This window comes from Apteryx mantelli, chromosome 3, assembly GCF_036417845.1.
Source record: "Apteryx mantelli isolate bAptMan1 chromosome 3, bAptMan1.hap1, whole genome shotgun sequence".
Classification (NCBI taxonomy): Eukaryota; Metazoa; Chordata; class Aves; order Apterygiformes; family Apterygidae; genus Apteryx; species Apteryx mantelli.
This window is the reverse complement of record NC_089980.1, coordinates 38081831-38108187: the sequence shown is the minus strand read 5'-3', so window position 1 is coordinate 38108187 and position 26357 is coordinate 38081831. Positions and strand designations below refer to the sequence as shown.

General features: G+C 36.6%; 1 protein-coding gene across 1 annotated transcript in view; it reads left to right on the top strand.

The window, feature by feature from the left end:
• THADA (THADA armadillo repeat containing) overlaps positions 1–26357 on the top strand; it is a 167690-nt gene that overhangs the window by 25713 nt on the left and 115620 nt on the right. Inside the window, exons 22-27 of the mRNA XM_067293137.1 lie at positions 647–804; positions 5188–5297; positions 13339–13471; positions 16454–16567; positions 17685–17807; positions 18487–18578. Coding sequence (XP_067149238.1) covers positions 647–804; positions 5188–5297; positions 13339–13471; positions 16454–16567; positions 17685–17807; positions 18487–18578 — 730 coding nt within the window. The remainder of the gene's footprint in view (positions 1–646; positions 805–5187; positions 5298–13338; positions 13472–16453; positions 16568–17684; positions 17808–18486; positions 18579–26357) is intronic.

Sequence of the window (26357 nt, the reverse complement as noted above, 5' to 3'; positions counted from 1 at the left end):
TGCCAGTGTGAGCTTATGGAATATCCGTTCACTTTTGAATTCAACAGTTTTATGCTTATTAAGTTTTAAAAACAAATATTTGAGCTTTCTTTCCTCATGTATTTTTCCTATGTTTAAAATAGTTTTGATTGGGCCATATGTTTTGTTTTATGAAAATAAATCTGTAAATATGTTATTGAATTTCTAGTAATGACCACCAGATGGGGCCGTTGCATTAAATAAAATTATGCTTTTGCCTGGCCCCTGTGTATGGGGGAGTCTGAGTTAAAATATAAACAACATGTAGTGTGTGATGGATTGATGATTGACATGGGAGTTTGTTGGAGCCTGGATCCAAAGTTGTAGGTGTTTGTATGGTTCTATTTGCAATTGAATAATGATGTTGACCAAGAGACCTCTACCCTTTAAAACAGCAGTTTCCTGGTAAAGTTGTATACTGCTGCCCTTTTCAAGCAGTGTAAAGTACAGTAAGTGTTCCAAGCATGGAAGTAATTAGGCTTAGCAGAACTGAATTATCTTTTGGTTTAGCAAGTTTAAAAATTTTTTCCTAGTGAATTGTATTTTGTAAGGAGATCAGGCTAAATTAAATTTAAAAATCTCTGCATGAGAACGTTGAGTTACACTGTTGTTGATTTTTATTTTTAAGGTAAAGAAAGGCAAACATGTGATGTCACAGCTCAGATGGTTCTTGTATGTTGCTGGAGAAGCATGAAGGAAATATCTCTGCTGTTAGGGACACTGTGCAAACTTTTGCCTTCACAGGCTGCATCTGAATCTTCAGATGGGTTGATCACTGTAGAACAGGTAGGGGAATACTTTTTACTATGAAATCTAAATTTTCTGGAAAAAATCTAAATTTTCTGACTTTTTTTACATTTTTGAATCATAGCTGTTGGGATTTGACTTAAAGCTCTTCATTAATTGAACTTCATACTCACTGATTCTGAAAGAGAAGCATGCTGACTAGTCTTAGTCTTGTCCTACATGACATGGGAAATTGAATTATGGATAAATTGTATGCAATATGACTTTTTCCTCCAAATTTTTTAATTTAAGAGATAAAAAATGTTAACATGCCACCAGGGTCTCTTGTAGAATGTTGAGTGAAGTATTTACAAGAAATTAAATTACCACAGGAATTTATTTTGGGAATATTTCATATTTATTACTTTTTTTTTTTAATTGATGACTTTTTCATTTCCATATGGTTTTGACAAAACACTTTTCTACATGGAAGATGGAAATATGCAAGACACTCCTTTTTTCAACCTCCTTTTCCCTCCAACAGAAAAAAAAATTTTTCCGTAGGTGTTACAACATTCTATCATAAAACTGATAATATTATAATGTATTGCAGATCTTATTTCTTATGTTATCACATGTTGCAGTGCCATGGAAATAATATTTTTATTCTCTCATTGTCTCTAGCTTATGTTTTCATCTGGTTAACAGCTGTGCTTGTACTGTTGCAGAGCTCTGAAGGGTAGATGGGAGAACAGCAGCGTGCATCCACCATTATGTTCCTTAATCTGCTCCAAGTCAAACAGGAATTGGTATTTTAGCATGAGTCAGCTCTAACTGTAGCATCTCCATCTTTATGTAGAGAGCAACCATTAATAGTTGCCCTTTCAGAAATGTTATGTTATTAAGCAATGTCTCCTATTCGTATAGATCCCCCATTAGTTTTTTTTCTGCCTCTGACATCCTCTTGTAAAACAGAAAGTCTGCATTCTATTTTTATGAAGAATGTTATGACAAGAAGTTGGTTTGAAACCCTAATTTTCTTCAGGCTAATGAGGAAATACTATTTGGCTGTATATATAATAAACGCTATAGTAAAAGGTGTGGGCGCTTTCTCTCCACTTTTTGTAAGTGGCCTTATGCTATTGTACAAAAAGAGGTGATTTCATCATAAATGACTAAAAGCGTCAGTGTTTGCGTGGAACTGCTGTGGCTTCAGACTTCTATTAAATACCTATTTTTCAGTGTTGAGAAATAAGAGAACTGGAGTTTGGTACCTTATGCATGTACAACTGGCCTTTAAAGTTGTCCATCTTTTTCTTTATTGTGTAAATATGTAGAGATTTAAGAGGAGGAGGGGGGAAGCTCAGTAAAAACCTTGGTCATGCTGCCTTGAGTCAGGACTAAGTAATTGCTGAGAAAAATCTGGGAGCACCACTTGGCCATTCTGTGGCATCCTGTTGCAATGCCTCCCTATCTAGACTTTTTTTTTTGTGTTAATTCAGCATGCAAATGAGAAGAAAACATGTCTTTCAGTGCTGGTCCACGTTAAGGAATGGCTCAACAGAACTGTACTTCTTGGTGGGCAGTGGTGTTAGTCAACTGCTGGTGGCACTATTTCTTGATTCCTCTTTCTAACACAGTTAAATGCGGCCTTCACAATGTGTACCTATATAGGAGTAGTTGGGAGCGAGGCAGCTCTTGTTTGAGCCTCTTTTTGTAACTAGAAGTTGGGGCAATATCAAATTTGCACTTTTCTTCTCTGTTGAGTAAGAGATTGGGTTTGCATAGCATTTGAATGCCACAACACTCAGTGACTTTTCAGGACATCTACAGCTCCTGGTGTGGAGATAACACATACAGAGGAGTCTCAAAATACTGTATTAAATAGTCAGTCTTCAAAGCCTACCCCATGTTGCAATGGCTGATTTCCCTGAAAAATAGCCGTAGGAAATGTCTAATATGTCTGCAGGAATCTCTCCATTCAAATACATACTCTACCTTTTATTCTGCATCTGACCTGAAAAGTCCAGAGATGCCAGATTCAAAGCTCTGCCCGGTAGGACAATTGATACAAACACTATCAACCACAGAAGACGCATATCCTAGTGACGGCCAAAAAATGGTACCTACTGAAGGCTGTGTGTTGACGTTGTAACATGACCTTTCCAATCATGAGACAATCCTTGAAGCCTGAAGAAACATCCGTTTTGAACTTTGAACATTGAGCTCTTCCTCAAATTCTTGTTTATCTTACCTGGAGAGAAATCAGATGATTTTTTGGGACATAAGCTTGCCATAACTGTGTACCAAAGTGAAAAGAAGCAGGCAGTACAGACCCAAGTATTGTCCTAGGGTTCTGCTTTTGTTAACCCTGACAGTCAAGGAGGACTGATCTGAGCCTTGTCCTGGAAACTTGTCAAGTACAGAGAAGACTCAGTATTGAAAAGCTTTAGCACTTATTACTCATTTGCACCACCAGTGCAAAAATGTGGTTCCCATAATTTCTTTGGAGTTTTTCTCCAAGGAACAATTAAAAAGAAAAAAAAACCCACCAAAAACAACCTTTCCTCAGTTCTTAAAGTAATCTGTCTCCTCTGGAGTTCACTATGGTTGGTGGTAGTTCACCAGTTGTAGTGAATATGAATTCCTTTACTTGTTCTACCTCCTGACATTTGAAGTACTGGTTTTACGCTGCAGGGGAGCTGAGTGCTACTCCAGCTTTTTATTCATTCCTAGAGGAGTAGGCATGCCTTGGTCATGGTTGCTATCAGATCAGAATCCATACTCATCATACGCTTATATCGGGATCAGTGCTATGTCATCTGAGAGAACTTAAGTTACAGCAGTTCTTCTTTAAACTCTAATGTGTGAATGAAAGAGAATGTATCAGAGTTTAATTTGAAGTAACCTAGTCAATGTAGCTGTTGCAAAAAGCTCAAACATAAACAAAGTTGAAGGTTACATGTCCAAAAATATCCATATGAACTATTCTAAAAATTTAAGGATGGTGGTGGAACAGGACAGTGATTTGATTTGCATGTGTATGGTTTTCTTGGTTTGGTTTTGTTTATGTGCCTGGAGAGTTTGTGGGTCAGCTCCTTCTGAGAAAAGGCACTTGTTCCTGCTTTTGAGCTAGAAAGCTAAAACCCTGTAGGTATAAACTGGCTTAAAATCCACTCAGAAAAAGTTATTTTAGCTCAAATTATTCTTTGTTTCATATTATGTGGGTTTCATAAGCTGCAAGAAATAAGTTAGGCTTATTCTCCCATCTTATTCTAACTATTGTGCCTTCATTGTTTGGATAATATGAATTACTTACAGTAGGGTGGAAAATCATTTGTAGCTAGGTATGGCATTAATTTTTCTGACATTTTAATTTACCTTTACCAGTCTATTAACTGTGTTATTTTAAGGCAGAATTTTAAAAATAACTTGATTTTATAAATAATTTTATATAAAAGCTTTGAAGAACTTTTTTTCCGAAGAGCTTTTAGGAAATATTAGTGAAGAAAATTTTGCATAATAGATTCAAGTATGTACATAATGTATTTTAAACAAATGATACTGGCAGTTTGATTTAGTCCTTGAAAGTTGATGTGAATTAGAGAAAGAATATAAAAGCAACTCTTTGCAGAATGAGATTGTGTGGTATTTTAAAGCTGTATTGAAGCTTACATGCTTGATATCTTGATAGAGTTGTAGAACATAGTATCAGTGAAATTTTAGTTATTGCAGTTTAGTTTGTTACAAATTTTCAATGTAGCTTTCATTACTACATATATTCAGTGTCTTTTTATTTTAGAACTGTTTCTAATAGTCAAAGGCAATAATGCAGAATCCTGAAACCTTAAAAATAGCTCACTAAGGTAGATTTTTTTTTCTTCATTTTGCCTTCTTATTTACATTTGAATTCATGTTCTTTCTCTGATATTTTTCTAGATACTTGTTTCTGCTTTTATCATTTAGTAGGTATTTTCTTTGGGATTTAAGGTAAGAGTGAAGGCAAACATGAAGGATTTTAAGTTTGTTTCCTCTGAAAATCAGTGTTGTCCCATTCTTTTTTTAAAATTACAGTGTGTTCCTCTTGGACCAATAGCTAATTTTATGTTCTTTATTTATATTTTTGCCCTTTCCTTTCCTTTCCTAAGGAAAAAAGCGGAACACTACACTTTTAAACTGAGGAATGGAGTGTAATATTTGTTCTCCTTAAAATAAGTGCCCTTTTACAATAGGACTTCTAAATGCCTTTTGCTTTTTCCGTGGCTTTTTCAACCAGGGAAAAATTTTGCCTTTAATGGAAGTTGTGGTAGCAGAAAATGCGTATAGAATACTTGTATTTAGAAATTGCAGACTCTGAAGTATTTTGCATTTGTAAATGAATTGCTTATGTAATTTCAAATAGCTTTCCCTCTCTTTTTTTTTTTTCTTCTTCCTTTTTTTAAGGTTAATAATATTGGGGACTACTTTAAACATCATCTGTTGCAATCAAGACACAGGGGCGCATTTGAATTAGCATATGCTGGCTTTGTGCAACTTACAGAAATACTGTCCAGGTAAAAGACCACCTCTTATGTTTTTAATATAGTAATTTTACCAAATTGTGGTAATTGTGGTTCAATTCTGAAACTGGTTGTGCAAGCAAATTCTTGATTTCATGTGGATTTTGTGAGAGTTTGGTGCGTCGGTGTGTGGGCATGAGCATGACATTAGTTACGTGATGGCTGTGACTTTGGATTGTGTTAGTTCTATTGAGAGTTGGTGCTTAGGCATTGAAAGAAGATACAGCCATTTAATGCTTGTATTTTTCTTAATTTCTGGAGTGTCAGTTTATTGAACGACTCTCAGGAGCTCATGGGGAAAGTAAGAGTGTAGACTTTTTTTTTTTTTTTTTCCCCCTTCCCTTTATGCAAATGAATGCCAGACTTTTTGTTTTCAGCCAGGATGTTTTCTTGGAAATTTTCATTACTTGTCATTGGATGAGTTGCATGTTTGGACATTTGGAAAACTAGCTGGCAGTGTATCACAAGATGCGATATGCGATCTTTTAATTTTTTTCATTTCCCCTTGTAACTTTATACTTTCCTAGAAGAACTAAATGAGCAGAACTGTCCTGAGGTCTAGGCTAGAGCACTGGAATTCCCATTAAGTGCTTAGTTACTTATTTCTGAGAAGACACAAGAGTTGTTAATGTTTCTTTGTTACCTAGGATATATAGTGCTTATATCCTATTCAGTTTTTAATAAGACAAATGCAAGTCTCCATTGCCTTTATTTATTTAGTATTGTACTGGTCAGTTTGAGGCACTGATCTGTTTCTTGGGGATTTTTTTTAAATAAAAATAAATCTGGTGATGGAAACAGATTTTATTATTATTTTTGTTTTAATACAGAACAGCTGCATGACCAGCTCACTGTGTGTCCCCTCAAATAGTTTTCCAGACAGAACTGAGGGCTTGATCACTGGGATGGGAATGTTAGTGGGATAGCTGCTTAGGCTAATGCTATTGCAAAAAAAAGGTATTTGCCATGTTACGGCCTTTATTCTATTAGACATATGTCTGTAGAAGGTACATTATTTCCTTTTGTGTCCAAGCAAGCAGAGGAATTTTAAATTGGGCTGAATAGTTGGTTGAGAGTTCACATAACTTTACCTTATACTTGATTATTTACTTAAAAAGGAAAAAAAAAAGGGATATGATACTGTTCTTCCTTATCTATATAAATTTCGTAGGTGTTGTGTTCTTTTTCTGTACCATGAAGACTTGTTTCAGGAAGTTTAAGGTGCTGCATCAGATGTCAGCACCGAGGGTGCCACTGTGTGATCTTCCTGCTAATTTAGCTCTAGGACTAGATCTTTTCCAATTTCAATGCTGTGAGTACTGAGAGAGCAGAACCTGCACAGAGAAAGGAAAAAAAAAAAACAAGCTAAGTGACTGGGAGTAGATCATGGACAGTGGTTGAGGTGTTCCCATTTAGGTGGACACCTTTCTAGAGAAGTGGTTTTACTGTCACATCAATTAGTGAGTCTAACTTAAAAGGGGTACAGATCAGACATTTTAGACCTCTTCAGATTTTTCCAAGCTGAGTCCAAAGCATTGTTCTGCTGTCTGCTGGATATTCTTGGCTGCAGTTTATATATATGTTAGCACACTATCCACTATTTCATCCAGTCTCTGGAATCAGATGTTGCACTTCCAGTAATGTTTAAGAAAAAAGAAAAAAGAAAAAAAAACTGACAAAATCCACCAAACCCAGGAAATACTTCTTTCTTTCAATTGCTTCTCTTGCAGACCCCTGACATAATTTAAGACTTTCTGTATTCTTACCTATATGTACAGTTGTATTATGTGAAACTTGCTTTTTTTTCCTAAGGTAGAAATACGTTCAGATAACAAAAGATTTTGGTTGTCTTTAGAGCTATGCAGTGACAAATTGAAACTTGTTGGCCCAATAACTGATATTTTAGTTTCAGGCATCATTTCTTTGAATTTTATTTAAATAAATATAAAAATAGTATTCCAAATAGAGTAAGCTGTTAAAAGTATAGAATGCATAGAAGAAATTGCTGAGTTTCACAGGATGTTGTCCTAGATATGCTGGATGTGAATATAAAGGTGTATTGATTTTAAAAAATTGCATGGTTGTGCTATATGATCCACTTGTTTTGAAGGGCTTACTCCTCCCATCAGACTGAACAGAGGCTGGCCATTAGAGTAATACTATAACAATATAAAGACCTTCTGCCACCATCACCAGCCTTTTTTGAGGGAAAAGGGAACTGTTCCAAATAACTGCAGCCCACTAGACTGATCTTAGTCAAATTCAAGACTACCTGAAATGCTAGGTTTGAAGAAAAGGCTAACTGAAAAGCAGGAAATACTGAAAAACGTATAAAATGTGCTGTCAGTTTATAGTGGACACAGTACATGGCATACTAGCTGTTTTTCTTTGATTATCAGTTTTTAAATTTTTTTTAAAAGCTGAGTCAAATGGAGCAGAGCAAGTCTACTTAGACTTCAGTGAAGTTTCTGATATGCTTGCGCACTGACAAATCATCATAGCTTCAGGTAACCTTAGTTCCCACTTCCCTTTTCTCCCACTGTATTTAATGGAGCACAATCTGCTTAAGAGCAGGTTTATGTAATGTTAAAATGGAGAGTCAAGAATGCTGCCCATCTGTCAGTTATAAAAACATTAAGCAAGATGCATGTATCACCAAAAAAAGCTTATGATTTAAGTAATTTTCCTCTTCAGAATTAACAATACTCCAAAATAATATTTTGATGATGCATACTGCTTAATGTTTCAAAAGTTATGATGTTTCAAGTAGAGCAAGTATTCCTTTGGAAAAAGCCAGCTTACAAGAGCCAGAGAGCGTCTCTGTTGAAATACCTATTTCAACAGAATATTTTTGCAAGGAAATGCTGGTCTCAAGGCTGATATTTATGTTTAAAGGAGAGGAGACTGATTTCAGAATAGCCAATATTTCTTTGGTTCAGTATTCTCTTGGGACATGACATGGTTGAAACCTTTTCTCTGAAACAGGCAAATTCAGTCTCTCAGTGAATGCACTTGCCCTCTTGAACTGTTGAATGTCCTGGAGTCTTGAATGTATCCTGTTGGAGTGGAGAGGCTCTATTCTGCAAATAAATAGGAACTGGCCTACCTCCTTCCATAGCTGCCGGACTCATAGGCAGTCTTGAAATGTGTATCAGAATCTACATTAATTTACTGTTGCATCCACAGATACTGGAGGAGAAAGTCTGTCTGGCACAACTTGTAGTCACATGCCTCTTAAATATGGTACTTCATTGAAAAGAATTGAACTTGAGATCCATGGATGCATCATTGACACTTTGTAATTGAACCCAGTGAAAAATCTACCATTAAGACTGTGATAAATCCCCTTCCCATGCTTTTATGAAACATCACATTTAAACATGGTGCTTCACTTTGATAGCCAGACATCTGCTTAAAATCACACGCCACAATATTGATTGTTTGAGCTTGGGTTTAGCTCTACGGTTTAGTCCTTAAATAACAGTGTCTTTATAATAACCATGAGTAGACTTGTTTCTAGACAAAGCAATGGTATTCAGACCTGGCTGAGTGGTCAAAGAAGAGTGTTTCCTCCATAGAGATTTATCTTATGAACTAGATGAAATTTGATCTCTGTTTTGACATTCATTTGGATGTAAATTGTTGAGTCTGCTCAAGTTTTCCCTGCTCCGTTTTCATTTCTTCTATTAGGGTACTCTGTTCTTCTTTGTTAACATCTGCCTAGTATTGTCTGCTATTGTGCCTTCAGAAAACTGTGCAATTACAAAGCATGCAATATTCATATAAATGAAATAAGTACCGTTCTTTTAAAAAATATTTTGCTTTCATAGGCCCTGAGAATTTACAAATGCTCATTTGGTCCAATAACCTGGTGGTTAGGGAAACTACCCTGGAAGGCTCCAGACATCCGTTTTAAACTTGAGTCTCTCGGAACCCATATGAGTACCCTAACCACTCCTCTCTTCCAGCTTGCTTTGTATCTGTTTTGTTTTATTTAGTGAAGCTTTTCTGAGAGATCGAGTAGAATGTGAAGATTTTTGGAAATTTCAAAATTGTGGTGTTGCATAGCTATGGCTGTAATGCTTCACTTCACTTAAGTTATGGAATGCAAGGGGAAAGTTTGGGAGGAGTTATGTTTTACAGCACAGTGTATTTATTTAGGAATAGTGTATTTTGAATTTTTCTAAAGAAATAGAGCTTAAATTCACTAAACCCTGTTTTTATTATTTAACAAGTTAAGACAAGGTGTCATAGTTTTCTGGCAGAAAATAATAATAAGAAAAATTTTGATTTGGTTTGACAAACATTTAATCCAGCATCAGTGGAAAATGTTCATCTGTCAAACACATGGTTGCTGAGCTTTTGTAAGATTTCTACTGGGGAACTGGGAACAGACCCTCCTGATCCTGTGCTGCAGACTCTGCTTCTGACTCATTTTGTTGTTCTGAAGTGGCTGTTACTTGTTGCCTTCCCAGATCCCTGGAGTCTGCTGGGAAGGCTTGTAAAATTTGAAAATCATTGATGGGCTTTCTATTGAGCTGGAGTTGTCACTAACTTTTTGATAAAATGGTCATCAAATTAGTGAAGGAAATAGTCCAAAATGAATAACAGTTGTCTAAAAATCCAAGGAATTTTGTCCACCGAGAAAAAGTTGTTCTCTTACTGTTTATTGTGATGCTTGTAGGGTAGTAAAGTACAATATATAACATTAAGGCACTGCTCAGTTCAAAGGCACATTAATTTTTAATTCTCAGTGTTCATATTTTTCTCCATTTCTTATACCCTGCGCTTTGTGAATGAAAAAAGATGGGGATAATGATATTGTCTCTACCAAATTTTAAGGCCACCCAAGGTCCTGTGCTCTGCAGTATTGCTGGCAAAACCTCAAAACAGGAGCTTTCTCGGTGCGACTGTATTGCTTGGAAATTTTTGCTTCATTGAGAGCAGGTGCTATGAGAAAGAGGATGTTAGTGAGAGGCCCAGTCTTAATAGTTTTAGAGGATTTTCTTAAAAGTGGACTTTTTTAGGGTGACTTGAATGGTAACATGTTTCTGAGGTTAGATTCTTATCTCCTTGTGTAGACAAGAATAGAAATCATATCACATGTGTGAAAAAGAATAATATTGTAGTTCTTCTAGGAGAGAAAAATGGTGAAAGGAAAACCTTTTTCCCCAGATAGGATGGATTACAGTGTTTGGAAACTCTGAATTCTGGATATACCTGTGTAGAAAATGCTTCTGGTCATGAGAAGTTTATGCCACAAACCTCCAACATCCAGGAAAGCCAAATCTAAGACTGACCCGTTGTTCTTAACACGCCGTTAATTTTGGATAGGAGAAAATACAGCCCTGTGAGTTAGGGAGAGGGGTTTAGCTTTAACTTTGAATTACCAGACTTTTTTTATTTGTTGAAACTGACCACAGAAACTGCTCTGGCTATGTATGAAATTGTTACAACCGGAAGACAGACAGACAGAAATTTGTGGAAAAACACTGCACTGCATCTGAAGTAATTTACATATCAAATTACTGTGTAGTGTTTTAATTGTCAACATTATTTGCTTGATCTGGTAAAAACAATTACTAATTCATTCTGGAAAATGACATTTGAGCTTGAGACCACCATTTTTATATTGTAAAGCTTCATTATTATTCTTAAGTTTTAGGGCCACCTGCTTCTTAAGACAATATTCTTCTTGCCAGACCATAAAGAAATGTGGCTGCCAAATTTAAGGGAGTAGTCTCCTCCATTGCAAAGTCAATAGCTTCTAATGTCTTTAAAGACATTAACACTTTCACATTAAAAAAGAAAAAAGGGCCTTGGTGGGTGACTGCACAAGGTAGAATTACTTGTGGCAAGATCAAAGCAATACAGCTTTAAGGGAGTCTGAAATTTATGGGATTTCGATATATTTTTCCTCTTTCTACTACTATTGAAAGGGAGAAAAACCTCAATTTACTTAAGAATAAAATATTCAGTATGCTGCATAGCAACTTTTAAATATTTCCTTAATGCTTTACTTTGTGCTCTTCTGCACCACAGCAGATGTGAGTTTGTATCATGGGATGTTTGTTTTAATACTAGAATAACATACCGAAGAGAGATTAGCACCATTCTTTGCATGGATAAACTAAGACATTTAAATTCTGTTTAACTAGTGAGGTAAGACCAGCCACAGACATAATCAGAAGTACTAGCTTTTGCAGTGTGGGTTGACTTGGATTAAGAGAACTGTGAAGTACAGTCTAGCTAGACAGACCCACTGAGGACATCTGCTAGAAGTTTTGTGTGGTCTCAGTGCTAGAACTGCATCCTTGTGTATTTGAAAGCCAGCAGACAAACACGTCCTTAGAGCAACTAGAGAAAGGGGAAGCTAATTGACAGCTATAGAAAGAGAAAGGTAGAAGAGAAGTGATCACTAGTTTCCAGAGGAAGGCATTAATTTGATTGCTTCTCTCATGGGCTTGGGCCAAAGGTGGCCTTCCTTTATGCTGTTGTATTAGGTGACATCCTCCCTGTGAAGCCATGTTTCTCTGACTTCCTGGACTTGATGGTTTAGGTGCCAGCTGCTCTTTAAAGAGGTGCTGCCCATAGAGACTGGGAAAAAAGCTTGGCAGCAGTGTAGGAAATCCATGATGGAAATCCGAGGGAAATTGCTGAAGAGTAAAAAATCTGCCATGGCTTCTGCTGACCTATCTGGTGCTTTCTGTGACCTCTGTTTTCTGCATTATTAATTTTCTGTTTATTTTGTAAAAGAAGGAAAGGAGGGTGGGATAGGAGGATGGAGGGGGAATGTTTTCTAAAGACTTGGGAATTCAGGTACGGTAGTGAGCTAAACTACAGATGAAAAGCTCATTTGCTGTCCAGTATTAAGTTTTTAGCCTGCCCAGATTCATACTTTGGGGGGAGAAAGGAAGCATGATGAGGGAAGGATAATGAAAGACGGAGAAGATGTGGACTTTCCATTAGATTTCAATTTTCGCATTTGTTCCTGCTGCATTTTAGCTTTACTTTTGGTTCTTTATTTCAATCACCTGAGTAAAGAAGTTGATTGTGACCTAACTATAAGGTCTCACTACTCAATCATGAATTTAATTATAGCTCATATTTTTAGGCAAGGGAAATCCTACATGGTTGAGGTAATTGCCATTATATATTGACCACAGTGATTAATAATTTTATCTACTCTGAATCACGCATGTCAAACTAGTGTGACAGGTTTTAATAACAAAGTCATGTTAATAGAATTTTTTGTAACAATGAATGATCCTTTTGGAACATTGACATAAGATTAATGATTTGGTCTTTCACATTGAATATGTTGCATTTCATTGAACCTGATCAACACTGGGAATTGAAGTAGACTTGAATTCAGCTTGCCCTTGGAGGTCTTTTGCTTTCAGGTAACACTGAGTTGTATAACTGCAGAGGAGAAATATTTCATAACAGGAGAGTAATTTAGATGCTTTACCGGAAGTTTGACTAACTGAATTTTAAGAGCGGTGGTACTTGTTTTTCATTCTTTCTACTGCTCTGAGGTTTGCAGGGGCATTTATATAATATATGCTTACTGTGAGAGGCTTCAGTTGTGTTTTGTATGGTTATAAACATGATTGTGTATGTTAGTTAATGTATAGGTCACACATTAGCTACTGTGGGACAACAAAGGTGTGAATTTGTAGTGTTACTTTCTACACAGTGACTGATGTGTATGTGTTTTATGTCCTCTCCTCCAGAGGAGGGTAATAGTGTTCTTGGCAAAAGCAAACAGTGAGCTGCTGGATGACAGAATCCTATTTTTTTGTTTAGTGAAATATCTTCTCCTGGTGACACTTAATAAGGAAGGTTAATATGATTTGTACAGGCATTGGAAAAAAGTAAAATCTCTTTTTAAATTTCTCTCTTTAAAAATTCTCTGTGTGTATATGCTTGAACGTGTTCGCATATGGTAAGAAACACTTTGAAAAATATCTTTAAGTTCACGGATTGCTTTCTTTGACTTTGTCTGACCTGGCTTCTTACTTGCTTTTTATAGATGTAACAGTGAGAGTCTCCGCAGGATGCCAGAGCAATGGTTATGCCATGTTTTGGGAGAAATCAAATCTTGTGATCCTTCATCTAAATTATGTGCAACCAGACGTAGTGCTGGAATTCCATTCTACATACAGGTACCAACTAATGTTATACATCTGTTTTTTTTTGTTTTTTTTTTTTTGATATCTTTTCTGGTGACTATATTATTTATTTATTTATTTCCTACCTTCTTTTGGTCAGTTAATTTTTTTTTCTACAGACTTTGACAGCATTTGTGCAACCAAGAAGCCAGATGTAATTAAGCTGTGTTTGGTGCAGTCTAGCTGTGCAATTCTGCTGAATCTTGGGATTGCACAGACATTTGGCTGGAGATAAATTTGGTGACGGGCATTTCAAAGGACTGAGCTGTAGGCTCAGTGTGGCCACTGTGAAAATCCCTGCAAAATCATAATTACTTCACAGATTAAGTAAGGTTTTGTTACCACGTAACTATCTGTGTTTCTTTTGGAGAGGGGAGAGAGGGGCAGGAGAGGGTGTTGAATTATGAAGAGACTATGACAGAATCATAAAATTGTGGCTTAGAAAATACTGCAAAAATTTTGGGAAGTCCACTTATCTGTACTAGAAGCAGTATCAAGTAATGTGAGTCAGCCAGTAATTTGACTAAAGTCTCAAGTGCAACGAGAGAGCGAGTTACTGAAGACAAATCTGTGAGCATGTGGCCATGCTCCCTCAGTCTTCCCACTAGTTTATCGTCAACTCCATGCATCCTGGCCTCTGTCAGTGCATACCAGCTGCTGGCTTTGCCAAGTTCAGAGCTATCTGCTGATTGCTGGTGTTTTTGATTCAGCTCAAAGTACCACCTCCTACTGAGTGCCTGGCAGTGGTTTGCAGCAGGTGACTTGCTTACTTCTGGGGTCAGTCACTGCAATGTTCCTGCAAACTGTAATTACCTGCTTTTATTCCTTCTTGTCCTTAAAGTGGTCATGATTACTTTCCCCTAAATTAACCCCCATCATTTTAATTTTCAGCCAATTTTCTAAGAAACAAGTCCAAGATAACTACGTGATTTGTAACTTTCTCTACTCGTTAAAGTATAGTCCCAGGCATGTTCCAAGAATTTGAGGGACTGCTGGGAGCAAGGTCTCACTGCCAGAATAATTCATCTTGTTTGTTTTTCACACTCAGTTTGCCCTGAGAAAGTTGAGGCAGTCTGCTTTGGCCTTACATCGTTTGAGGCAGTCACAGCCTATTCCTGGCTTTGCTACATGTGTGTGCACTACAGAGCACAAATCACTTGTGGGGCATTGGTTTTAAAGTTGTTTTTCCTTTTAAAGTTTCAGCAATTAAAGATCAAAATTCCCTTTATCTCTGTAAGTCATCTGCAAAATGAATTTGGTGATTTCATGTCTGCTGGTTTCCCCATTCACACCCCTGAGTTTTAATCCAGTGGGCTTTAGCTAGCTTTAATGCTGAGACTGTGGAAGAACAAGCATGTGTGAATCAAGTTTTCATGTAAAATGTAATGCTGGGTAATGTAAGGACTAGATGGACCCAACTGTATTCCATTACAGCGAACATTCATATAGTCTGAAGCTGATCTACATTACTCAGTATATATGGCAGAGCTTACACTGTGCCATAGTTGTTTGGATAAACAAGTCGGACACTTCTGTGTTGATAATTCTGGAAGAGTATGAAGTTTGTCTAGCCAGTTAATGAGAAGATTTGAAATTAATGTTGGTAGTAGTCTAAATAATTATTTCTGAACTATAATTTTATTATAAGGAAAGGTGATGGTGTTTGGCAGTAGTTCTGAGTTTTAAATAATGTGTTGCATTTAGATAATAAAAATATAAATTCTCATGCATATCCTAGCAGTCCTATAATAAAGTCATTTTATTAATGCATAAAATCAAGACTCAATGTGGTCCCTTTGCCATCTGCTTCCTGTGACATTTATTCTTGGTTTAGTAAAACATTTCTGTTCTGTTTTAATGGTAATGCATAATTTTTAAGATTCTAAACCTTCTAAATGACCTATTTAAAATAGAAATATTATTACCTAATAAAACAAAGGGGTGCAGAGGAGTGAGGAAATGGTGGGAAAATGTTAGTTCTGGCCTTAGTGTTTTTAGGGTAGGGAATTCTAGTCGTCAGTTCATTCTTCCGTGTTTTATATTTCATGAATACTTCTTTTTTTTTTTCTCTCTCTTCCCTCTCTGTTTCTTCCATCATTAAAGCCATTGTTAAAATGGCAGTGACTACTTTCAGATACCTGCCTAACATCTACACTTCATTTGGCTAAGCACCTTGAAGGTTTTTTTCTGTTTGGTTGTTTTTATGCAATGTAATGTACTATTAATACCCTGTTTGAACAGATGCTGAACAGACTCTGGGCCCGATAGCACAAATGGGTAGTCATTTATTATTAGAAATAAGCAATTTATGATTATGTGTTTGTGTGAAGTTAGACAAATTCAACAGGAGATATTAGCACAGAGAGAAATAACTGTTAACTTCAATCCTTAATTAGAGGACTGAATTGGAGTATTTTCATCTCAGCTGGGTGTCCTACCCATTGAATTGCTGTAATTTGGAGGTGGATCCTCTTGTCTCCTTTTAAAAATGAGCTGTGTGTGTCCCCCCCCCCCCCCCTTTATTTTTCTTTTGCAAATCAGGATTTCTTCTTTGGCCAGCCCATGTCATCTTAAATATGCGTATATTATTAAACTAAAAAATTGTCTATAGCAGGAAGTGTAAGTATACATAATACAACAGATTTTTTTGCTGTAACAAATTCTCTGATTTTGTATGTGTGATAACTTACATTATCATCTGTTATATATATAAATTAAATTTATTTAAATTTTCATATGCAGAGAAATAGTGCAGAGGCAAAGTTTTCTTACTGAACTGTTGACTCCTAAGGAGGCTATGAACAAAACAAGAAGAATTAAAACTGAAACTTATTTTTTGCAAACTTTTTTTTTAGTTCTTGTGTATGATCAGATGCTAGGCTGTAATATGGTAGATATGGGAACCTGGAGGAGAACTGGTAGTTAAGAAAAATGGCTAGAAATATGTGATTTTTCTTTTTTTTTAACATTCTGTAGGCTTTGTTAGCTTCAGAACCAAAGAAGGGCAAAGCAGACTTGTTGAAAATGACGATGAAAGAATTGATATCTTTGGCAGCACCTTTGAATGAATCATCAAGTATAATTCCACAGGTAAGTTACTATATGTCATCAAAAGGCAAATGTCAAAAAAGTTTGTTGTTCTTCAGTTAAGGAAATTTGTGTTTTTAATAATGGTAATTTTTTTTATTATCTATAGCTGGATTTTAAAATGCATTGACATGTACAGACATTATGGAGTTACTGGAATCTGCAATATTTAGAAACAGAATGGACATAATTTCACACGTTTTTCAAGTGCAGCAAATAAATTCAAAATGAATATGACTATATATGATCAGTTTACTGCCTGTAGTATATTTCTAAACAAACAGATGAATAAACTTTTACAAGGAAATTAGCAAGCATTTACTTACATTTGGAGTATATAAATGTGTTGCAGAAACCGTATTGTATGCAACAAAATAGTGTATGAAAAATAATTTTTATGCATACCAAGTAACTTATAAAACTTAAATACGTGCATTTTAAATATAAAAAATCTGTTCTAAAGTCAAAATTTTTATCTTCAAAATGCGTTTACTGAGTACTTGAAAGTATTGGCAACAAATCATGGTTTGCATTTACAAATACTGAGATTAACTAGGTTCTAATCACTATGCCAAATCTTCTCCTGGTATAAACGTAGCCTTGTCAAAGTCTGTGAAGCTACACAGATTACCATCTTCCCCTTCAGAGAATAGAGAAATGTAAGAAAATGCTCCATTTGGTAAAGCAAGCCTAACTGTCAGTTTTAGCTTAATATTGGCAATCATTTTCCTCCTGTGAGTTGTGGTTTATTTTTTCTCGCAGTATCTACAGCATGTCAAGAATGTTGGAAAAGATGATTATAAACTTTGAAAGTTATTTTTACAGTCATGATAACCTAAGGAAAAGAGCTTGTTGGCCTTCACTTGTGATGACTGAACTGTACTTGTTAGAGGAATATATTTTAAAATGGTAATTACTTTTAACAGTGTTTACTGCTGTACCATTTTAATATATTCTTTTTAACAGCAGTATTCCTGGATTGTATTTAATGTAGAATTGAAGTGTAAGTGTGCATACAGATTATTTTTGTTTCATGTTCATTTCTGTAATTAAAATGCATTAAATTCAAGATCTTTTCCAATTAATATATATTTTTCTTCTATCTCTTTTACCCACACAGGTTCATGCTTTAAATATCCTGCGGGCACTGTTTAGGGATACACGTTTAGGTGAAAACATCATGCCCTATGTTGCAGATGGAGTACAAGCAGCAATCCTAGGTTTTATGTCACCTGTCTGGGCAGTAAGTTAATCCTTAACTGTATTTCTCTAACTTAAAAGGATGCATAGTGGTTCTGTTTGGCAGAGATTTGGTAATGTTTGTAATGCCAGTACCAAGGTTGTTGGAATGTTATATGATGCAATATTTTAAGGTACAATAAAGAATAATGGAGACCCACAAAAAACTCAGGTTTGGTCATGATATTTACATTTGGTTTTATTTTTCTGTAGTGTGAAGTGTTACTGACAAGAAGTAGAGACAAAGATTACCTTACAGATAAAAATATATCTGGCTGGCAAATTTTGAGTCAGTACGTCTAGCTAGTAAGAATTAATTTATATTTCTTCTCACTGTTACTTTGGCCTTCAGTAAAAGATGGTATGATAAGGTAGAACATTTCATGACCTGCCGTGGATAAGGGTGAATGCTTTATCTGCTGGAAATCTGGATACATCCCTTCAATTAAAGACAGACATCTGCAAAGAAATCTGAACTTTCTATTAGTGCCATCTTGATTAACAGAAAATACTTTCTGAATTTATAGTTTCTGTGTACTGACCTCTGAAACATTAGCATGTGCTGTCTTTCACTTAGCTGTTTTTATGCTCAGTTTTACATTAGTGACTATATTTAAAAATAAATTAGTACAACTTAAAGGGATTTTTAAAACTTACTTCATGTTCTCTTCTTTTTGCTTTAGGTAAGAAATTCATCTACTCTTCTTTTTAGTGCTCTGATTACAAGAATTTTTGGAGTTAAAAGAGGGAAGGATGAAAATTCCAAAAAAAATAGGTAAGCTCTACTTGGTATCAATTTTAAGTTTGCAAAACATGGCCTTAGCCAACAACAATTTGAAAATCTTGCTTGCTTTATGGATAAATTTGAATCATAATACTATAAAAAAATCTGGATTTGCTTAAACTGTACTGCCAAGAAATAAGCTCTAGGGCTCAAAATATCTGCTGTTAGGCAGTAAGAGTTAATTTGTACTCACGTGTGATTTCACAGAAAGGGAATGTTGTTGAGGGGCTTGGGTGCCTATAACTTTCAAATGATCAGTGTCTCTTGTGGTCACAAGCTATGGCTACTGTTTTTGACAGCAAAGAGAGGAGTGAAGGAGAAGAGGGGCAGTGGTCACACCTGTGTGTTGTTCCCTTACCTGTAAAGCAGGCCTAGATGTGATCTCACCCCTACTGATTTGAGATTTTTTCCCTTTAGTCTTCTTACTCTAGAACACCCATGTCTTTCCCTCACCTCTCTTTCCTCCAAGCTCGAAAAATTCCATCTTGCAAAACAGCTTCTTTTCCCAGGAATTCTGCCCTTGACCTCCACAGTCTTGCTCCAGATCCTCTGCTATCTCACAGGTGCCTTATATAATCCCGAATCTCCTCTGACCCCAGAACTGCCCAGTCCTGAGCATTGCCATTTTTCTGAGCCCTCCTGCTAGAGCACAAGCAGAAAAGGAGGAGAATTCTGCCGTTGCAGGTGGGCCCTCTCCCACCCCGCGTTTTCATGGTCCTTCAGCCCTTCCTTTAGCTTCTGCAGCAAGTGAAGCATGCCCTTGCCCTGCGCTCTGTAGCTGAGGCTCCTGCTCTAGTAGGGATTCAGAAATAACGCTGGACACAGAACAAACTAGTTAAACATATTCCTCGATGAGGCTGCGGGGCCACAGAGTGATCATGTTATGGATATTATGGTAACTATTTCAGAAATTCCTATTGGATCGCCAAAACATGGTCAAGGTACCCAGTTTCTGAAAGATGACAATTGTTACGATTCACCTCTGAAAATTCCACTCATTTTTACCCATTATGCAATGATTCTTTCATTGATCTATGTCACTACTGTAGTTTTCATGCACCCAAAGAAATTAAATGTGGACTGCTAGTAGTTTTTTGGGGTGACACTGTTAGCTGTTTGAAGTACTTGTCTAACTTATTTCTGGTGTCATTTAATCATAGGCATTCCATGCCGGGTTATATATTATGATGATAACACAAAAACGAGAGCGTTATCCCATTGAAAAATGAGGTGCTAGTATGCATATATGAATGTCAGAAAGAAGTACAAGTGGGAGATCAGAGGGAGATTTCCCTTAAAAAACAACTGTCTCACAAAACTGGTATGAAATAATCTCTACTTTTTCTTACACCCAAATCTCTTCTTACCCACACCTGGAATCTGTTCCCCCAGCCCATGAACCCCAAGCATAGTAATAACAAATATTTCTCGTTTCTTCTCTTTTCACATTGTTTTTTGTAACAACACTGTTTCTTAAGTTTTTATTTCCATATTGAGTACCTCGCCTCTTTTGAACTTGTCCCCCAGTGAAAAACTTAACACTACCTTCTGCACTGTGAAGGCAGACTGACTTCTCAAATGTATGCAGTGTGGTGAGATGCGTAGTCTGAGATTTCTGTTTGTGAAGCTGTGGAAAGTAATGCACCTGAGCATCTGTTGGGGTTAGGAAATACAAGAATTAAGGAAAGTTAACTTTTATACATTTGACTTGAACTCATTAAAAACAATGTTAATTTTTATGTGACTGGCATTGTCAACTTCTCTGAAGCTTTTTGTCTACAGCAATTTCTGTGTAGTCATTTTGGTGAAGAGAGGTTAAACGTGGCTTTTTTTGCTTCCTCTTTTCCTCTTTGCACATCACACTTTTTCATTAAACATTGTATATAGTCAGTTTCTCATGTGTAGTCATCAATACTAGAAAATACGGAATGGGAAAACATTTTTAAAAATAGATCAATAGCAGGCAGGAGATGTGAAAAATACTTGTAGGACTTGAGACTGCCTCTTTCTTTTTTAGGGTGATTTGATTTCAAGTTTATGATCTCTGTCGCTACCAGAAATACTAGTTTTGAAAGAAAATGATACAGAGATTGTTTTGCTGTTTTGTTTGTAATGCCTCTTTCTTTTATAACAGTACCTGGATTTAAGCTAGTTTGTGTTTGGTGAGACAGCTGTCTTCCAGCAGTAACGCTGCCAGTGGTCAGGTGCCACTAGGTGTCACTGTTGCTACACGGCTCACTGCAGCAACTGCCCTGGGGTGCAACTGCACTTGGTGGGCACTTCTCTTCTTCAGGAGCTCTAAACTTGTTTTGTTTAGTACTTTGCCGGAACAGAATTCAGATATTGAACAAAGTGATTTTTTTTCACTTTTAAATCTGGTGGTTTGTTTCAACAGCGCTGGCATTTCAGCAACTTGCATCTATAGGAGACTGTGTGAAAGTCATCTGTTTTTGAGATTCTTGTTCTGTTGCCCACAGGCTATTCTGTGTGCGTGAAGTGGCAGTCTGTCTGAAGACAGAGACTGTCTCTGATGTGGCCGTTAGGACCTTGCATAGGTTTCAAGTCTGCCTGTCTGATTTTAGAATAGGGATTTTAAATGTCTCTCCTGTGTTGGTGGGGAGTTACCTTATTGCTGGGCTATTCTGGGCTTCTGTCTAAAACAGGATGGATTTTATGATCATTTTCTCAACTAAAGCTTGAATGAAATTGCTACAGTTAAGGGGAAGAGTTTGTAAATAATTCAAGCAAGAAAGCCTTGTTGGAAAAGTACTAACAACTTAAATCCACTATCTTGCTGCTTTACTATACTATGTGTTATGTTTCCCTTCTTTTGTTTTTTCTTTTCATTTGATTTCTCTCTTCTAATAACTTGCACATCACATCCTTTGCCATGCAGTGGGATGTCTATATAGTGATGAGCACAGTGGTGGTCCATTTTTCTATGGTCTGGATCAGTTCAGAAGCACTGGATTGAATGACTGAATGAACTAGAACCAGTGTCTGAGCAGTAAGCTGATTTAGTTCACTTTTCTGGGCGTATGAAAAAACGATTGGGTATGGTTTGTTGTGTTTTGTCTTCCCCTCCAAACATTCCTTTGTCATTTTGGCCATTTGTAGTAGACCAGTGTGAAAGGGTCCCCCATCTCAATGAGAAAGACAGTAAAGGGCTTAAGTCTGTTGACAGAAATACTAAGTTACATCTCCAGTAGTCATTCCTACTGCAGGACAGAAGCAGGAGAGGAATATGAGCTGGGCTTCAGGAACACTGAAGGGGTATTAGGTAGGTCAGTATACTAAACGCAGCTGTCTTTCTGGATCTGAGGACAAGGCTATACTGAGACTGTGGTAGAGAAGGTCCCTTCTCTGAAAACTTGGGCTGTAGTTAGAGGAGACCCTGGTTGAAGAAACTTGTGCTTGTTCAGTTGTTGGTGGGGTCGTGCTGTAAATAAGTCATTTGCAGTGTGTTTGCATCAATGGTTGTATTGGAGTGAAGAACTGGGGCAGTGAAGGACAGGGATTTCTTGAGCAAAATTCTGTGGTGATGCCAAACTTAACTCTTAAGTGTTCACTGGAAACTTGAAGAGACCACGCTACATCATGCTGTACATGAGATACAATTGTATCTTGTTTTCATTAAATATTGATGTGTCTTTTTGTTTTAGCACAATTGGAAAAATAATGAGTTGGAACACTGAGTTGCAAAATAACAAACATGTCCAGCTCTTTCAAGCAAAAGAGAGAGAAATTGTGCTAAGTCTGTTTACAGGGATACATGCAACTGTATAGGTTGAGGTTTTTCTTTCTAGTGGAAAGAAAGTTAAAACCAAAGACATTTTCTCTGGTTTCTGTGTCTTTCTGAGAAAGACCGTATCAAAATTTTAAACACTGCAGTAAGGAGATTTTTTAATTTGGCTAAATGGTACTTTGTATTCCAGGTAACTTGCATTTTATAAATTATCCTGTGAACCTATAGAGGTCTTGCTTTAGTTTTTGTACACTTGTTTTAGGAATATAATTTTTTAGGAAAAAAAAATATATTGGAAAGGAGTCTTTGCAATTATCCTGCTTATCTTTGGTTACAGGTAGTGTGCTCTCAACCCTTCACAGAGCCCTTCACAACACAGCTATTTATGTTAGTTTAGCCGGTCACTTCACACTTGGAGGATGCTAGGTCTGTGTCCTAATTTGAATAGCTACCGTACTGTCAGAAGACAGCTTCTTCCCAACTTCTGTGTGTTCTCCAGCCTTGTTGCCATTCAGCAGCTGTTCAAGCCCCTCTGAGTGCGCGCTCCCACTGGCTGCTGTGGGCTTGCTGTCCCTTTGGAAGTGCCTGCTCTGAGGAGCATCTCAAAAGTCTGTGCATGGACTGCACTTGGTTTAATGCAAATTCATTGAAGAAGGACTTTGAACAGCATTGAATTCTGTAGGCCACAGAGCCAGATGGGGCAGCTGAGTTTTGCCTTTCATATTTTGACTGAATAGCTGTTTCTAGTTTTCCTATGTAATCAATTTACAATGTAAGTTTGCTAATCTGATAGTTTTTTCAAGAAGTTGGTGAGTAGTATTTGTTTTCTCTTCCTTTTTTTAATAGGTAATTTTTCTAGTGTTGCTGCAAATTGCAGTTCATCTAAAGTAGATGTTTGCTGTAGCCAATTGTAGACTCAAGATTTCATTGCATGAGAAGTTAGGATGGCCTTAGAAATGAAGAGATTTTAAAAATATGGTGGAATATGTATAGTGATACTTAATACAGATCTACATGAAAATCAAAATAATTTACATATAAAATTAACTGAAACTAATGTTGAAATAAAATTAAATTTCTCTCCATAGAGGAAAATTCTCTTCTGCCCAGATGAGTTATACTAGTAACAGTGATACTTCCACCTGAATTCTGCTATGTATTCAATTTGAAGTCAGTGACATATTTGCTTTCTTTGGTCTGTAGTTCAGTGCTAATTAAAGCTGTTACTGCTTGTTATTAGAAAAAACTTCTCATCAAATACCTAGTATTTCTGGCCTTTACCTTCTTAAAAAGATGTGTTTGGTCAGAAATTGCCTTTCAGGCAATTTGCAATTTGTCTTAAAACACATTTGAATCTTTAGACCAATAATAAATAATCATCCTGGCTTATCTGAAGACTGAAGTTGTCTTGGGTTGGTATGTGACTATTTCTGTGTACTCGGAAAGAAGAACCAATGGCTTCAGACAGAGGTTGGAGTTAAACAAACAAACAAAAAAACCCAAGGTGGAAATGGTGCAGTGCAACCTGGTGATTTTTAAGCAAAGTAACTGACATACATTTTTGCATTGATTTTTCTTTGAGGGGAAAATAGCTCTTACATATTTTGATTCCAGTGAAGTGAAAATGCATATTCAGAAAAATATTAAGAAAGCTGCCAACTTCACACACATTTTATATGGAGTAAATACTAATTTTCCTAATAGCATGCATATGAATGCTGCCATGTTCTCGATATTGGTTTAAATATATTTGGGGGGAGGGGAACATTACTGTCTACGTAGTGCTTCTTTAAGTCTTTATTTTCACTGATCACAATCAGTAACTGTTGATTACTATCAAAAACTTTAAGGAGTGGAAAATGAGAAACTTATCTTTCTAATGGTAGTAAAGGAGACGAAAACTATGTAGGTATGAACAGATTTTGAAGATGCACTGTTGGCTGTGAGGCAGTCAGTGTGTGTGTGAGTGCCCTCTGCTTTCGTTGGTTTTATTGCAAGTTGAGTGGTCGACATTTTTCAGCAAGTGGTTGCCTGCGCACTTGAATGTAACTAAGTAGGACCAAATTAACTTTAAAAACACTAAAATAAGTTGTTGTTTTTTTAACCTCTAAATTGACATGTATTTGTTTGTTTGATGTTAGGGTTTTGTATGAATGCAAAGGTTTTTAAGACCATAAACAATTGCATTTTACGCTATGACACTTTAGAGAAAAGATTGCCAATTGAATGATACTGTTTCCTTTCATTAGCAATGAGATAAATTTTTTTAAGAGTAGTTAATTAAATGTCTACACTCATATGTATGTGTGTATATGTGTAATTTAAAGAAAGCCATGTTAGGATGGATGCTTGTTTTTAGCAGGAAATAAATGTTTTTATTTGCCTTATCCACTAGATCAAGCCTATTCAAGAGTTCTGTAGTCAGGTAAATATTCTCACCATAGCTATTGCAAAGTCAGTATGGTACCTTGCTTGCACTTTATTGTAAATTTGAGAGAGGTTAGTTATAGCAGTCTGGAACAAGTCTTATTGCAAGCATCTCTTTTTCTTCATCGTGTTCTCCCTAAATTAATCTGGGATTATCTTGCTTTTCACTGAAATGTTTTAGAATTGTAGCTTAAAAGTTTATAAAATACATAAGTACATGATTCCTGTTGAATGTTCCCCTCTGGCAGGCTAACACTTCCTATTATTTCTAATGTCGTAGCTGAAAAAAATCTCTCTTACATCAGTGATGTTTTGTCAGTCTTAACAGCAGCTTTGTTAGACATTTGCAGTGCATCATACAGAGTCCTGATAGGGCTTCTGAGGTGGGCCCGTGTGTACCACCAGAGGAGTTGCCTGTAGTGTTTTGGGATAAACTGAAGTTTTTGTGGCACCAGTGTGACCAAGCTGTAATGGCACACCGGTGTCATAAAATTGGATAGCACTCTGAGAGCGTCGCTAGGATACTCGGAATGACTAATGCTGAAATGCTCTGATCTGACTTGGAGAGGCACCACTGGCAGGAGTACTCTGTGCCAGCTGAATTACAACTAAGCGTGAAAGGATGGTGACCACTGTGATGGGTCTGCAGTTGTGGTATGGAAGGGCAGTGGTGAGGTGGCAGAGTGCTGAGCCTCTCGTGCTGGCTCCATCAGAGAAACACAAGTGTGGCTGGATTCATAAAACTTGCCTCAGAGCTCAGTTGTTGGACAGCGTGCTGCAGGGGGAGAAGCTGAGACTGCTTTATCTTGGATCTCGCCAGTGATTCCCTAGTGGATTTTCTCTAGCAACCTTGGTCTGTTGCAGCTTCCTCCACAGCAGTTAAAATACTGTCTCAGTGATGGTGAGGTTTCATGAGGCATCTGAGCCGATTAAATGCCATTGCTATGTCTGGTCCTTACTTTTCCTCTGAGCTCCTTCTCCACAACATTTTGCAGCCTGTTTCCTGCATGCCACCTTAGTTGTTCCAGTGACTGCTTGCAAATCAGGGTCTGATGCAGTAGATTGTCTTGTGATGGTTTGTTTTTATTAAAAAGAAAACCCTCCCCCCTCTTTCTGCCAAAAATAGGCCACATTTATTTTGGTCAACTTTTTTTGTTGTTGTTTTAAATGCTCTGGCTCTTTTTTTATTGACTTTAACAGATTTAGAAGATTTGATCTCGGAACTGTCTCAAGAAAGCATGCAAAAGTTCAGATTGAATCAGATAACCATTACAGCTTTTACTGATTAGTAGTTCAATAACAATATGCTTGTTTAAACATAATTTGGAACAGGCTTCCTATTTCTAAATGTCTTTATAGTGCGAATAATGACGATAAGGTACTATTAATGACGATAAGGTACTATTTTTCATTTAAGATGAAAGTTATGAAAGTTTTGTGCAGAAATGCGCACATATTAAAAACAAGCTCATAAATCTGTTTTTCCCCCTTGTTATTACTTTAATTATTCTATTAGTTTTACAACTTAATCTAAAACTATCTAAAGTCTTTAGCCTGTGGCAGAAAATTTGACTATTCTCCTTGAGCTTTGAGGATGC